Here is a 14,822-nt window from a genome sequence, read left to right as displayed (position 1 = left end):
CGTTCTTTTGATCTCCTCGAGAAAAAATAAAATATATAGTACGTAAATTTTCATACATCACATATGTATATATTTAATTATGTGCATAAGAATAATTTAAAAAATAACATTACAATTGCTTCTTTATACACGTTAATTAAAAACTAGAAAATGCACTTTATTCTTGAAGACGTGGCTTTTATGACGTAAATCTATTTAAAAGATAAAAAGAACAATTGTCGAATTGTTAAAATATTTTATTACAAATTAATATATTTGTATTTATGGAAGTATTGTGTATGAATATAGCACGCATTCGTTCAGGGTAATCTACAAAAATGATTTTAAGTTGCAAAACAAGGTCAAGAACAGTGCTTCATATATGTATATGATATACACTACATACATATATAAAATATCGTATATATGTATGTGAGTATTACATTACAACTTGATGAAATTCAAACTTAATAATACACTATACATGCAATCAGAAATGTGAGAAATTTTTTGTGTCCAATATATCTTTCTTTCCACATTTCTTATTATGGCACTCATGTTTGGTAAAAAGTGGAAGACGCGACGGTTTATGCGTTATACTACAAATCGTCGTGAATGTACAAGATGCATAAATTAGTTTTATATGTGCTACTTATCATTAAAAAAAGTATTTTAATGATTGCATAGATTGAAACGGGCTAAAAGAGATGCAAAAAAAAATATTAATGGATATACTGCTCAAAACAACCGTTCGAATATTTTCTAAACTCAATTTATAATTTAGAAAATTTAGTTACATACATTAAAAATTTTTTTTTAATTTATAATGATGTCCAATAAATGTTTTTAATTTTAGACTCATATACAAGTTTCTTTTTAAAATAATAATCCTGTTATTGTCTTGAGCAGTGTATTAAAAATATTTTTAATCATATATATCGCGGACGAGTATTATGAAAGATAACACAGTATCATCAATTCATTTAATCTCAGAGTCTCAGAGCTCGTCGTTAAAACGATCAATTTCTTGTAAATGATCGCCGTAGTCTGTTGCTTCACTACCTACGAAAGTATCATGATGTTCCAAGATTTCGTCAAAGGATAATCTATTATCGTGATCATCATCCGAACCCGCAAACAAATGATCCACTTCGTCGTTAGCTATATCTCTGAAATAAATAAATCAACAAATAGTACATAAATTTTGAAGGAGTTATATTATTATAAAATACAGTAAAACTTATATTAAACAATGTTAATATGAAAATATATGATAAACGAAGCCTGTTAATTATAAAATTAATGAATACATTTTGAGCTAATGCTACTCACTCATTACTTGGTACAAGCCAAGAAAGAATTTCATCTGAATCGAGTCTGCCATCACCATTCTTATCATGTTCATAGTCAAATTTTTCTTTCTCTGCCAACAACCAATCCTTATCTTTTGATTTGGCTCTATCGCCAATAAATTCCTGAAAATCAATGTGTCCATCTCCATTTATATCTTTATCGGCCAAAGCTTGTTTTAACAAGAGTGGAAACATTCGAGGTGTTTCCTCAGGATGTGTATAAGCTTTGAACTCCTCTGCATCTAAATAACCATCTTTATTTAAATCGGCAGCATCAAATGTCTGTTTATCATCTTCAAGCAACTTTTCGTCAAGAGCTAGATCTTCTGGATCATTTCCATAAGTGTCTAGTAACACTTCATCCCAAGTCACTTTACCATCTTCATTTGTATCAGCATCATCTAAACGATCCTTAGATTCCTCTGCTGATAGCATGCTGTTTATACAATTCCATTAATTAACTATGTTTTTCAATAATTTACAAATAAGCAAAATTAATACTACCTAAATGATCGTAAGATCCAAGCTTTCAGCTCATTTCTCTCTATGTACTGATCATTATTTAGATCCATTTTGGTCAATAGAATTCCTAATCTCCTTTTTGATTCTTCTATTGGAAGTTTGTCGAACTCTTCTGCTTCCTTCACGCTTCCTTTATACGAAAAATAAAATATTTAAAATTATTGTTAGCCAAGAAAAGTAATATATAAAATCAGGCCTAAAAATCTTCAATTATTTTTTTTACAGCTACAAAGAAAAAGATGAAAGAAAAGATTTACAAGGATGTCAAGGGGGCTTCGTAAACAGATCTTGGAAGTTTAATTCCCAGTCAACTCGCACCTAGAATAGCTTCGTGATCAAACTCTTGGTGATGCTCGCCCTCCGTGTAGTGAACGGCGTCGCGAGGGCTGAAAGCACCGTCCTCCATCCTCTCGTTGCTGTCAGCTTTGTTGTGTTGATGCATGTGGATGTGTGCCGAGGCGGCGTCGCTGCCCAAGGCTGGCAGCATTGTGGCAAGGACAATAACGAACAGCAGAGAGACGAGCCGTTGACCAGCCATCGTGCGTCTTCCGGGCAGGACGATCGAAAATAGGACGCCTGCAATGTTTAGTTTATAAGCAACGTGAACGCATAACCTTGTCACGTCGGAGGGAACTTCAACAGGCGCCGCGCGGCGCTTTGCTTTGCCGGTCGACTGACGTTTGGCGGCCTTTGGAGTCTGTGCTGCGCTATCACCACGGATATTATCGATTACTTTCCATTACGCATGACACCGACGATCGCACGAGAAAATTTTCACGGCCGCCTTGCGCGCGGAAAATCGACCCTAAAATAGCGCCGTTTGATAAAAATGCTTTTTAAAATAAAACATTGAAAAAGACTGAAAATATTAGATACACGTATTTAGTATTTTTCATAATTTACATATATTTAAATCAAACGTGAAATATATAATAATTTTCTTTGTTTCCTTCTTTGATCTTTTTCTTATTCGTAACGTTCGAATATCTAATAGCTAGTTTCCACAAAATAATGATTTATTATTTAAGTAATTAAATTTATTAAATTAATAAAAGTATTCATATCAAGCGGCAGAAATTAATTTTAATAAATCTTAAAATTTGCCGCTGTATCGCAAAAGAAATACTGCGCCATGTTTGCATTTCCGCCAATCGAGTGATCGTCCTGAAGATCGTTCATTTTTCGGATTAGGAGTGAACAACGTTGCAGTTTCGCGAGAATGAACAACGCCGCGAGTCGTGAGCCGCGAGACTAACGGGTCAGTCGTTAGTCGCAGCCGCGGATCACTTTGGCGGTCGGTTTTTCGCTTTAATTTTTACCGTGAGTACCGTATTGAAATCGCGTCGTATCCGGAATCGCACCGTAGCGTTTCGCGCGAGGCCAAGAACTGCGTGGGTTCGTGAATGGATCTGAATCGCTTGCCGGATCAAGAGGTGCTCTTCCGCGCCGCGAGTACTCGCCGCCGACAAGATGAAAGGCGATCTCGTGCGGGACGGTCGTCCTCTTAGTCGCGACGGGAGTGCGAAGTCACGATTCTGTCTTCCGGGAGACGTGAATCGTACTGGGCGTTGCTCGAAAATAGTCTGCATCGGCTATCGACGTCGCGTATCGTCGCGGTTATTTTCAACTGTGCGCGATCGTGCGCGCGCGCGATCGCGAGCCGGCCGACGAGTGCCGTGCGTTGCGTTTCACAGTGAAAATAGAAAATCGAAAAGTGATAAGAAGTCGGTAAGGAGTGCCCGAGCTGCAGCTTCATCATGGAAGGACAACCCCATCCTGAAAGGAAAGCCCCATCCTGGAAGGACAGCCCCGTCCTGGAAGGACAGCTCCATCCTGGAAGGACAGCCCCATCCTAGAAGGACGATCTCGTCGGATGGGCTCGTCCCGGCGTCTCTTCGCCAGATCTCGAGGGCGGTCCTTTCGTCGCGGGAATCATCGGTGAGTGAATATTTATTTGATATATTTATTTCTTTTCGTCGCAACTATGTCGAGCCCTGAAATATTCGTCATATTACAATATCGCGACAGTCCTAAGAAGGACTTTATGATATCTCGACTTCGCTCTTTGCGCGGCTCGAAAAGTACCAGCAAGCGTACGAATTTGAATGTCCAAGCGGCGCCACATATCGGTGACGCTATGAAGTACGGGTAACATGTTTCGTGAGTAAAGCACTACTGGTAAATGTGATTCTTGGGTAACCCTGTTAGTGACGTCGGTAACGCGATGACGTAGGGTAACGTAATCTTCTGGTAAAATATTCCCTTGATAACGTTAGTGATAAGAGTCGCTGAGACCAGCTGCCTTTTTTTTTTCTTTTAGAAATAAGTTGATTTTACCTTTATACACCTTATAATTATTATAAAATATAGTTAAAACAAAGCTAGTCTAAAAAAAAGAACTACCAGTAAAATTAGATAACCGCGTATACGTTCTAACATGCAATTCGAAGCAATTTCACGTTGGGTCTCGCCACAGCCTTATATTTATATTATTTTCATCCGCATTTTCCGTGATATTCCTTTTATTATGTTAATTAAATTCTGGGGATATTAATCTCTCTTTCTCTCTCTCTATTTCTCTCTCGCATTCACCGGCACGCGGAAACTTGAATAACGGTGTAAGATATGTTAACGGTTGCGATTATTAAAATCTGCATTTAATTTCGCGAAGCGTGACGTATTGATACGCGCGATATTTTACGTTGCAATACATGTTCCGCGCGAAAAACTCCGAATTGTTGGTGTCTCTCGCGCACGCCGGGCAAATCGTATGTAGATCACCAAAGAACGGGCGGTCAGAACTGATTGGCGATACGGAAATACGGTTGTTTTGCATCAACGTTCCCGACGGTTTCCGGGTCTATTTTCGGGGCTTCGCGAAAATCCCGAGGGATCAAAGAAATCCGACGTTGTCTATCTCCAAAGAAGATCCAGTGTCTTCTTGGATTTTTATCTCGGGCAATTTTTGTGTCAAGCTCGCCTCCGACGGCCCATCAGAAAATAATGTCCCACGAGGTAATAGAGACGCGCGGTTCGTAGCGCGCAGGGGTGATCCCGTAATAAAAATTCGACCAGTTTTCGCATCGCGAATATTCTATTTGCGTAATTTCTCGCGTTCCGTTCCGCTCGAGCGTATCCCGCGATGAGACCCGGGGATCTACGACGTTGCGCCTGTATGCGATAGTTCTCGGCGGGGTAAGATATTGAGGAAACGCGAATGCGGACGCGGAGCGCGCTGCGGTGTTCCTTCTGACATTCAAATGTTGCCCGCCGCCGACGAAAAAGGATATGCACGAACCCGACGCCGCTTATTCATCGCTCAAAGGGATCATTTATCAACATATTTGATATGCTCCTCACACCTACCCTCGATCTAGACCAATGTAGAGTCGCAAGTGCGTTACACACACACACGCGCTCGCGCGTACGCGCACACACACGTATAGAGTCCTTCTCTCTTTCTCGTGCGCTTTCTGTTCGCTCTCGACTTCCATAGAAATAATATGCTAATCGCGCGAAGGCGGAGTTTAAAAAGTGCTCCGATAAATTCTCGAGACTTTTGACGTAATTTCGCCCCTTCTCACCGCAGCCGCAACGTCTTCCGAAAGATTCTTTTTGCGCGCGCTTTCCGGCGTCTTGAGAGAACTTTACCTTACCGCGTAACGTGCCCCCTGCTGTACATATATCATCGGAAGGATATACCTCTGTCCGTGGAAGATCTCGCTAAATCCCCGCGTCGTGGTTTGAAGATCTCTCTCTTTTTTTTTCTTTTTTTTTCTTCAATCAAAATATCTTAGACAAACGCGAAACAGAAACGTATCTGCGGTCAATATTAATAATCGATGACAAATAACAGCGATTCTCCCGCGAAAGGAAAGTAGAAAAATCCCATGCTCGATTGGCGAAACGAAACCTCGCAGGAATGTTCAAGATCCTCCAGTTTTCTGTATACGAGAGCGTGCTCGTGCGTGTCGGAACGGCGTAAGTGATTGACGCCAAGCGCTAAGATCATTTACAAATCCCCTCAGCGGCACTTATGCGCGCGGTGACGCATACGTACATATTTATGCACCCCTGGCCCTTTGCATGCCGGCGGCCCCATACATACATCGGTCACATTAGCCGCGAAAGCCTAAACGCTACAAACGCCGAAATGCGACGGTCGTTTATTTAAAATCTCTTGTTTCGTTGAAACTCGAAACTTGCACGTTCGGCAAATAATTACATCAACCAATATTTTATATTCTTTATTACATTTAAAATAGTATTATTATTTTTTTTTTGTGTCTTAACTTATTACCGTACGAAATAATTTGTGTCCGTTTTAAATGTCTTTTTATTTCCGTTCTCATGTCCGCGTCATTATCGATCGTCATTAATATCCACGGCGGACTAATTATCCGAACATTTAATTTCGAAGCGCCACGTCAGCGAGAGAGACACTTTGAAGCATATTGAGACGGAATCCGCGAGCGAGATCGCCATTTACTTTAAGCTCTCCTTTCCATATTTATCTCGATCTACTTCATTACGGCCACTTCGGGCGTTCCTTTTCCCGTCTTCTTTTCCGCCGAGTGTCTTTCAGTTAGGATTACGACTCACTCTCCCGGGTGAACGAATGGCCGCACGGTTATTAGGATCACCGCCGGCGCAGATTGCTTTTGCGCGAGCCCAGAATTTATGGACGGCAATGATAAAGTCCCACGAAATCATAATCGAATGTCTTTCACGACGATTCCGTCGGAAAGTTTCCCGATGTGACGACGACTGTAAATTCCTCGTCTTGTTGGATTCGCTTTCTCAAATAGAAAAAAAAAAAAAAAAAAGAAACAGAGTTGCGGAATTGATTCCTAATTTGATCGATAGTTTAAATTTATCATTCAAAATTCGCATGTACATAGATAGTTACTACTTAATAATAATTTTAATTGCTTGTGAATAATATAATATCTAAAGCTATTTTAATTACTGTTACATTAAATAATTTTTTAAGAAATAAAGTAGCATTTTTTTTTAATAGAAGAATATTTTAATTTTATAAAACAATTATTTTAATATGATTATAAAATAATTTGTACATTTTTTAGTTTTGTAATATGGTGGCAATTATTTATAAATCGTGATTTTGAAAATTTTTAAGATCTGTGTCTTTTTAAGAATTTTTTTTTTTTTTACAACGTTGAGATTCTCGTCGACCTTTTCCTCTAAAATGAAGTAACATATCTCAGATACGTCGAACAGTATTTGCTATAGTATTCCAGGTTTCTTCCTTCTCTCCGGCGGGGCATACGCCCTGCGATTTAAGTCGTCAACTTTTATAGGGGTAGTTTTCGCGGAGACGGTCCGCGACAAGCTAACATAAAAAGGGGTGGAAGTTTCCGGTAATATGGCGTCTTCTCACGGAATATGGCGGCAACTGTATACAAGAGATAGCGACAATATTGAAACGCGCGAAAATGCTCAAAGACAAGAAAAAAAAAAAAGAAAAAAAAATAAAAATTTAAATTACAATGCAAATTCAAGTGCGTTAATTTAACACGCTTATGCATATATTTTGTTGAGGCATTTCTAACACATTTCTTGGCGTGTAAAAAATGACCAGGGAACGAACTTGTTCCTGTAAAATTTTAATCTGCATGCGGTCTATCTTTTCGCATCACTAACTTTTCGTGAGTTCTCTCGCGATTATAGGATGTTACATAAATTAAATAAATTACGGATTCATAGACAAAAGATTCAGACGAGCTTGTTAAAAATCTCTCCGTTGTCGGGAATAAATCTTGATACGGAATCTCGATGTGTAGGAAGGGATATCATAAGCTGCGTAAACATTCTTCTCGTTGAATAGGGCTCGCATAGGGGCAGAGTAACTGCACTCGATGATCGTGGATTAGCACAGGGATTGCGCTGAAGTGCGTCTTCCTTCGCAATCCGTTGATTGCATCTGGCATTTGTGTCACGCTCTCGAGCGTCCGGCCGATATGCCCGGACAAATTGGAAATTGGTATTCAGCCCGTTGCCCACTGCTGAACGGCCAGACGGATTTGCGAAGGAACACCTTAGTTCCCCGGGTGCTAGGCAAGAGTGTTCGTACGTGCGGCTTGTGGGCTGCGGAGTAAGCGACGTTAAACTTGCTCAAATCGCTTCTCGGTCGCCTAATGCCGGAATACTAACGGAAAAGACGGAAGTAAATAGAGCAAAGCGCGCGGATCTTTTTCGTTACGACTTCGCACGGTTTGAAAACTTTTATTATCAAAAAAATGGGACGAAAATAAGAGTAAAAGTAAAAATTTTTTTTATTTATCTGTTACAGATTAAAAGAAACTCCGTGAGAAACTTAAGTGCCGCACGCCGATATCAGTAATTATACGAACCGCAGCTGGTTCGTCGGTCGCTTCGGGAGTGCCGCTAATTATCGGACGTTTTTTTTACGATTTTTTTTAGGAAGTACCGAAAAGTAACGTGCGGAAGTGTTCAGTAGTTTTCGCGATTGTAACTTCACCCGGTCGCGTTCGCGAATGACTTGTGCGCGGAAGGATGGCTCGTCACGTCCCATCTGAGAGGAGGAGCAGGCCCGGGACGGGCATCATACATCGGCGGAGCAACTTTTAAGTAAGTATAAATTAAAAAAAAATCTCGTTTTTTAATTAATCTCATTAACTGACATCTAAATTAATATTTTCTTTTTTATGTTACAGTCACCGGGCAGAGCTCAACAACTCCGCTGAAGCTCGCAGAATGGTAAGTCGCATCATATTTTACTTTGTAGTTTGTAATCGGGTCTCTAACGAATAACACGACCGTAGATTACTCAATTATAATGACGCGCACGAATCAAAACCTTCCTAAAAATAGCGCACGCGAAGCGGCATAGTTTCTTCTAGTATTAATAAAAAAATAAAGTAAAATTGAAATAAAATAAAAATTGATAGTCCACGTAGGAGTGGGATAGAAAAATAAGTTGAGCTACTATTGCATTGGAATCAATAACTTGACGGTTTAAATGTTTTAATTATTCTTGAAATAAAACAATGTTGAATAGAATCGTTAAACAGAAATTGCGTTACAAATAAATTCGAGTCCCACTGCGCGTCCCATTGGAAAAATCCACGTATGTTCGGCCAAGTAGAAATAATCGCTAACAGGATCCAGTGTAATTTATGATCGACCCAATTACGCTTTCTCTCCGTGCGCATTGTTGGGCATATTTGCAAAATGTAATTCATATAGTGCTATTCATTACTCTTTACGCGGGATTAACAAAATACATTCTTATGGTAAATAATAATTTTTCAAACATTCCTCATTCGCGGGAATTGAAATTTGTTGACAAGTATTTAGACAAAATGGAGAACAATATTTTAAAAATGTATCCGGACCGTGGGATAAACATGGATTTAATGTCAGTCCCATTTACGAGACAATCGGCGTTATGCATTTCGCGGAAATTATGACGGTGTCTTGCAACGAATTTTGCCGACGACTGTACCCTGATTTACTTCCAACCGATTCGCCAGGAAATCGAATTACCCCCGCGGCGAGCGCGCGGAGAAACCTCGAATTAAGAAACACTGAGACCTGCGGAAAATATCGACGCGATATAAATCAAAGCCTCCTAGAAACCTTCTTTTTCTCGTCCCTATTCCACATTCGTTATTGGCGGTGGCGATCGATAACCGGTCGCGGCTCGTCTCGCGAAATAAATGCGAACGCGGACCACGAAATCGTTCATTTCTCGGGCAATCGAAGGAAGGATTTTAATGCTTGTTGCTGGCGATTTTGCAATCGCGAAACGCACCGCCGGTCGCGATAGACGAGCACGTTAATCGTCTGCTATCAACGCGGCTCTCCGCGTTCTGCCTTCGTCCCCGAGGCTCGAATCGATACGCGAATATTCCGCGGAAATTTTATGTCCCGGAAAGGAGAAACATCTAGACAGTTAAAAACTTGATTCGATTACCCATAAAGTGTCCTCGTTCGGCATTCTGTTTCTGAGGTACTTAGGTAGATTTTATTTCGCGTGCTTTACGATCACTAGTCGCACTCCGACGTGTAATTCAAAATGTAAAAATTTTCAAACGTAAAGAAATTTCTGAAAAAAAAAAAATTAATATATATCTACGTAAATATATTAAGCAAACTGACCGTCATTAAGATATTTTAATTTTTGCGTTAGTAATTTTATTTCATCACGAATACGTACTCGCAAGTATCCGCAGTAATCAATTTCGCGAGGCGGAACCGCGAGAGAATCCGTTGTCAAATCTTTGTCAATTTTAAAAGATGCAGCGGTGCTTTGATTACCAAAGTGACCTTTTACCTCTTAGCGAGTTTAAAGAGCACTCTCACGGATGTGCCAAGTTAGGAGGAAATACGGGGTAGTGTCCTTTAGAGAGATCCTGTGCTTAATGGCGCTGAATCACAGATTGCGCGCACCCCTAAATTTGAATTTATTATCAACCCTTGCCCGACGACGGAGTGCCGTGCGGTGGCGGATGGCGATCGCGCGCTCGAAAGAATAATTTTCTTTCGCTGCCAATCGTCAGCTGCCTGCTCCGTCGAGATCAGAGGGCTTAAAGCTTCCAAAGTGCCGAGATCATCGTTTTCTTATCGAGAGCTAGGCGATTATTTCTAATCGGTTTCGCGGAGTTCGCCCCGAGAAATTTTTTTTTGTCCTTTCTATATTCGTACCGAAATAGTTAAGCCGGAGTTTCAAAGCTAGCACCAACAAATTTTTAAACAAAGCAGAAGAAAATGTTATTTAAAAAAAAAAGCTATAATCTGAAGAGTATCGTTAGCCAACGAATCGAGACCTAAGATATGTCGACACGTCTGAGGAATAATTCTTTTAAAGTTCAATATCCGCGTGTGCTCTTCAAAGTTAATTGTTCGCCGGCGCATTTATTCCGCGCGCGACGGCTAAATGAACACGTTAAATGAAACGACACTTAACGCGGTTGCTGAGCACGTTGCATATCCGAACGAGCCGTGTCAAATGAATGCACCCGCGGGCAACGCCGAGTCGACCGGAAGCGGTCTATCGTCGATCGCCGTTCCGTTCGATCGGTTCCGCGGCGCGTCGCGGAATGGCTCGGCGGAACGGCGACGGGACGGGCTGATAAATCCGACGTGTGTATCGCGTTAGCGCGATAAATCAATTATAATATTCCATGGTTAGTTTGGGTTATATCGGTTATTAGTAAAATCCGTCGGCATTACGGAAGAGGCGGCCACATATATCCGTCGACTCTCCCTATTACAATTACGTTCGTATTTTATCTCTTTCTCTCTCTCTCTATCTCTCTTTCTCTTTTGCGGATCTAATGATGAAGAACAGTTCATTATCTGCGCGTTCTCTTCGCTCTAATATATCAAAACGTTTTGTATGCGATTTTAGATGTTAATATAATTCATTTTTCTCTTGTTCCCAAGAAACATGTTAATTTTGAGCCGAGATACAAATCCCTTCGTATGTGCGGGTCATCTTAGGCGCATAGATTTATGCATAATCCGTTACCCTCTCCCCATCTCACTTTTTTAGAGTTCGCCTCGCTGCATTCTGTTCATTCAACCCCATTCTTCTTTTCTCGCATCGATAAATACGTGATCGGCTATTTCCAGCGGGAGCATCATCGGACGAACCTACGGATTCGCACTTCGGTAACGCTCGGCATTATTCACCCTTTATTGGATTTACTGATTCTTCTCGCGCGAGTCGCGACAACGCGAAACGCGGGCGCGCGCGATGCACCGTGACGTTTTCCCCGCAACGACCGCACGATCTGCAACGGCGTAATCGATCGTTACAAAACGCGGGGAGCATAAATTCTTCGCGGTCCTTTCCGTAGCGGTGCGCAGGGCGGAAAGAGGCCGATAATGGTTTTCAGACTCGCGCGGTGGTTGATGCACCGCGACAGTTGCCGCTCCCGAGAAATGTTTTCTGCACCCGTCGCTTGACGTTTCCACCCCGTCTTATGTACTTACAACGTTTTCCTATGTTTTTCCGCAAACTGAGACAACAGTAGAGTAAATGCGCGAAATGCATTCCGCGTAGTAATCGACGAACGTACATAAATGCCGCGCGTTTTTATTACCGCCGATCAAATCGAATTTAAATGCCAAAAATAAAAAAAAGAAAAAAAATTTAATGCAGATGTAATTAGCGTAGTAAATTATTTATTGCCCGACGAGTATTTTAAACCACCAAGTTGTATCTCTGGGGCATGTAAAGCTGCGCCAGGGTTCGTAATAAGGCACACCTCGTTACCCGAAGCGAGTTGTGGACGTAACGAAATTTTTCAGACTGAATCTTCCGCGTATTTTTTGGCGACGATATGGGAAAGTAAAGAGAGTTGGTTCGGCATTGCCGAGTTATTCGTCCAGATCTAAAGATTTGGAACGCACCGTGTATTCGCATTTGCATACCCCGTCGATTCCGCCGATGACTCCCGTTTCCCCGCGACTCTTCCACACAGTCCACGACTTAGTTCTTTCTGCCGTCTCCGATGCAAATTACAATATTCCCGTGCCGTTCGTTCGGATATGAAAATATATGCGACTCTCGATAAAAATAGGATACGCGGCCCTCTCACCCTCCCCTTGCGCATCGGAACAAAGGAACCTTGGCTTCGATCTTTCGCGAGATGCTCTTACCTGTGCCTTAGCCAACGCTATTTGCAACATTATATTCTTTATTAATTCCTTTAATGATATTAAACTGCCGTAGAAATAAAAAAAAATTTTTTTTTAATTAAATTAAAAAGTGCCCTAGTAGAAATTGATTCCCACCGTTACCTAATAATTAGCTAGCCGATTTGTGGTTTATCTCGTGGCTGTCCAGCATTGAGCTCATAGATTTCTATTCGATACAATTACCGTTGGCCTGAAGGCGTACGTGAGTCGTGGCTTTAACGCAAGGGTTTAAGAATGTAAATCGGGTTTGCAGCCATTGAATCACGTAGAGCGCACGCTGTGCGGGCGCGCAAATCTTGGCGCGTTTTAAAAGATTAAAAATTTTACTCGGAGCCCAATCGGTTCGCGCCGCCACGCCAGAGAGATCGCACCTCGCGCCCGCTTTTGCAGAATAATGTTTCCCACGCGACCGATAGGGCGACTCCCCAGGCGGAGTCGCTTCTTTTTTCCTATGGCAATATTTAGATAAACCTCGCTACGTGTGCCGACTAGAGAGCAGGTAGAAGAGATATGTTGTAAAACATTATGTATTACCGCCCCAGCGGTCTCGTTCTATTGGCCCGTAACAAACTTCGCCTCGGGACAAGCATTTTCTCATGGGAGTATCTGCTAAGACTGGACACGACGCGCAATACCATATTAAAAAATTATTACTTTTATCACTTACGTCCTTGAAGTATATTTGTAATTAATTATTTTAAATACCGACCGTCGTCGTATATTATTAATTATTGTCGTATATTTCATCTCCGTTATAAGAATAAACGTGCATAATGTTATCAAGTGAAATAACATCCCGGTTATTTCGATGTTGATTATACAACGAGATCACGGGGCTGATTCGCGATTGTAATTGCAGTAGGTCCGCAAAAACTGCTTTCGGCGTCAGTGACGAATGATATAATTATTTTCAGACTTTCCTCATTAGTTGCCCGCCTCTTTGGCGGTCGGTACAAATCGTTTCTTTTGTGTGTGCCGCGTCGCCCCGGCGGGTTATCTAAATCGCGCCGAATATTTCCGCGGTAGGTCCGCGAGAGATCCGCGGCGACGGCGCTCACCGTTATTCCCGTTAAAAAGCATCTCGCGTATCAATTTCACGGGACAACGCGGTGCATCGCGGGTAATCCGGCGTGGTGGATCGTCTTTTTGTTCCTGGCCGCTTAATATTGCTTGTCCCGCCGTAATCTCCAGCCCCCGACACCCTGTTACACCCTGCGCCATCCCCCCCCGCCGCCGCCGCTGCCGCCGCCGCCGCCGCCCACCCTCCACCCCTTCGTGTTTCGCTCCACTACGTTTCGCAGTCCTCTACCTCCGTAATAGCGTACTCGAACTTTTCCTTCACCGGGTAATCCTCTTCGCGCATGGAAGGCTTGTATTTTTCGCGGGGGTATACAGATGTGAGGAGACTCGATGCAATCAGTAGAGCCACGCGTCGGTCTCCCGATATCCGACGCGAGAGCGGAATAAATTCCATCGCACGACGAACGATAATTTCTCGAAGATCGCGACAGTGGCCCTATGAAATTCTCACGTCAGAGTATCGCCCGGGAGAGTTAAAGGGAAGCAGCCGGCGGGATTGCGCAGATAGCGTTAATGAGCTAGAAAAATGTAAAATTTATAAATTAACTTCTCTTCTTCCTTTCGCGACGCGGTTTTTCACCAAAGACGCCGCATCGCGCCCGCCGTTTCGCAGCGGACCTCCGCACTTCCGCGGTACTTAACGTAAGTACGCCGGGGGACTTTGGCGAAGAAAATAAAGAAAGTACTCGCCGAGCTTTCTCTCGCCCGGTCCATCCCTTTCGCCGTCTCGACCCCTCCCCTCGTCTCCTCGCTGCTCCGTATCGCGGGGACAATGTTATTTTACGGCGTGGTGAGTTTGAGCCTCTTTCATCCGGCGACACGGTGGTCGTGGCGATGGCGATGGTTGCGGCGCGGTGGTTTCTAGCAAACCGCCACACCCTCGTGACTGCCTCCGCCTCTGCCTCTGTCTCCCTCTCGCTTTCTCTCTCTCTTTCGCTCCCTCGCTCCCTTCCTCCCTGTCCCTGTGCAACGTTTAATCTGATCAACCGCGGATTATATCGGACAGCACGCTGACGAGGAGAAAAAAAAAAAAAAAAAATCGTTGCAACGCGAGAGACGATCTTGCGTGTCGTATCGAGCTTCCGGCAAAAGCGCGGTTTCAACTATAAATGAAGTGCGGCACTTATTTCATGAAATTAGAACGCCTTGTGTCGAGTCGCGTCGTTTTCAATATTGCGAATTATTGTAATCGTTACG

At 42.4% G+C, this 14,822-nt stretch overlaps 1 protein-coding gene and 1 long non-coding RNA gene across 2 annotated transcripts in view; one reads left to right on the top strand and one right to left on the bottom strand.

Annotated features, from left to right (window-relative positions):
• Positions 1 to 47: 47 nt before the first annotated feature.
• Positions 48 to 2,391, bottom strand: LOC139109642 (reticulocalbin-2). Its single transcript, XM_070668879.1, has 4 exons — positions 2,172 to 2,391; positions 1,836 to 1,983; positions 1,312 to 1,767; positions 48 to 1,148 (listed from the first exon to the last, which is right to left on the bottom strand). The coding sequence occupies exons 1-4, from the start codon at positions 2,389 to 2,391 to the stop codon at positions 977 to 979; spliced, it is 996 nt and encodes a 331-aa protein (XP_070524980.1). The 3' UTR covers positions 48 to 976.
• Positions 2,392 to 3,177: 786 nt separating this feature from the next.
• Positions 3,178 to 14,822, top strand: part of LOC139109660 (uncharacterized) — a 149,097-nt gene continuing 137,452 nt past the window's right edge. The window contains exons 1-3 of the long non-coding RNA XR_011546868.1: positions 3,178 to 3,791; positions 8,167 to 8,465; positions 8,552 to 8,594. This is a non-coding gene — a long non-coding RNA (uncharacterized lncRNA). The remainder of the gene's footprint in view (positions 3,792 to 8,166; positions 8,466 to 8,551; positions 8,595 to 14,822) is intronic.

The sequence above is a fragment of the Cardiocondyla obscurior genome, linkage group LG18 (genome assembly GCF_019399895.1).
Source record: "Cardiocondyla obscurior isolate alpha-2009 linkage group LG18, Cobs3.1, whole genome shotgun sequence".
Taxonomy (NCBI): domain Eukaryota; kingdom Metazoa; phylum Arthropoda; class Insecta; order Hymenoptera; family Formicidae; genus Cardiocondyla; species Cardiocondyla obscurior.
Note: the sequence above shows the minus strand (reverse complement) of the source record. Positions and strands in the feature narration are given on the sequence as shown.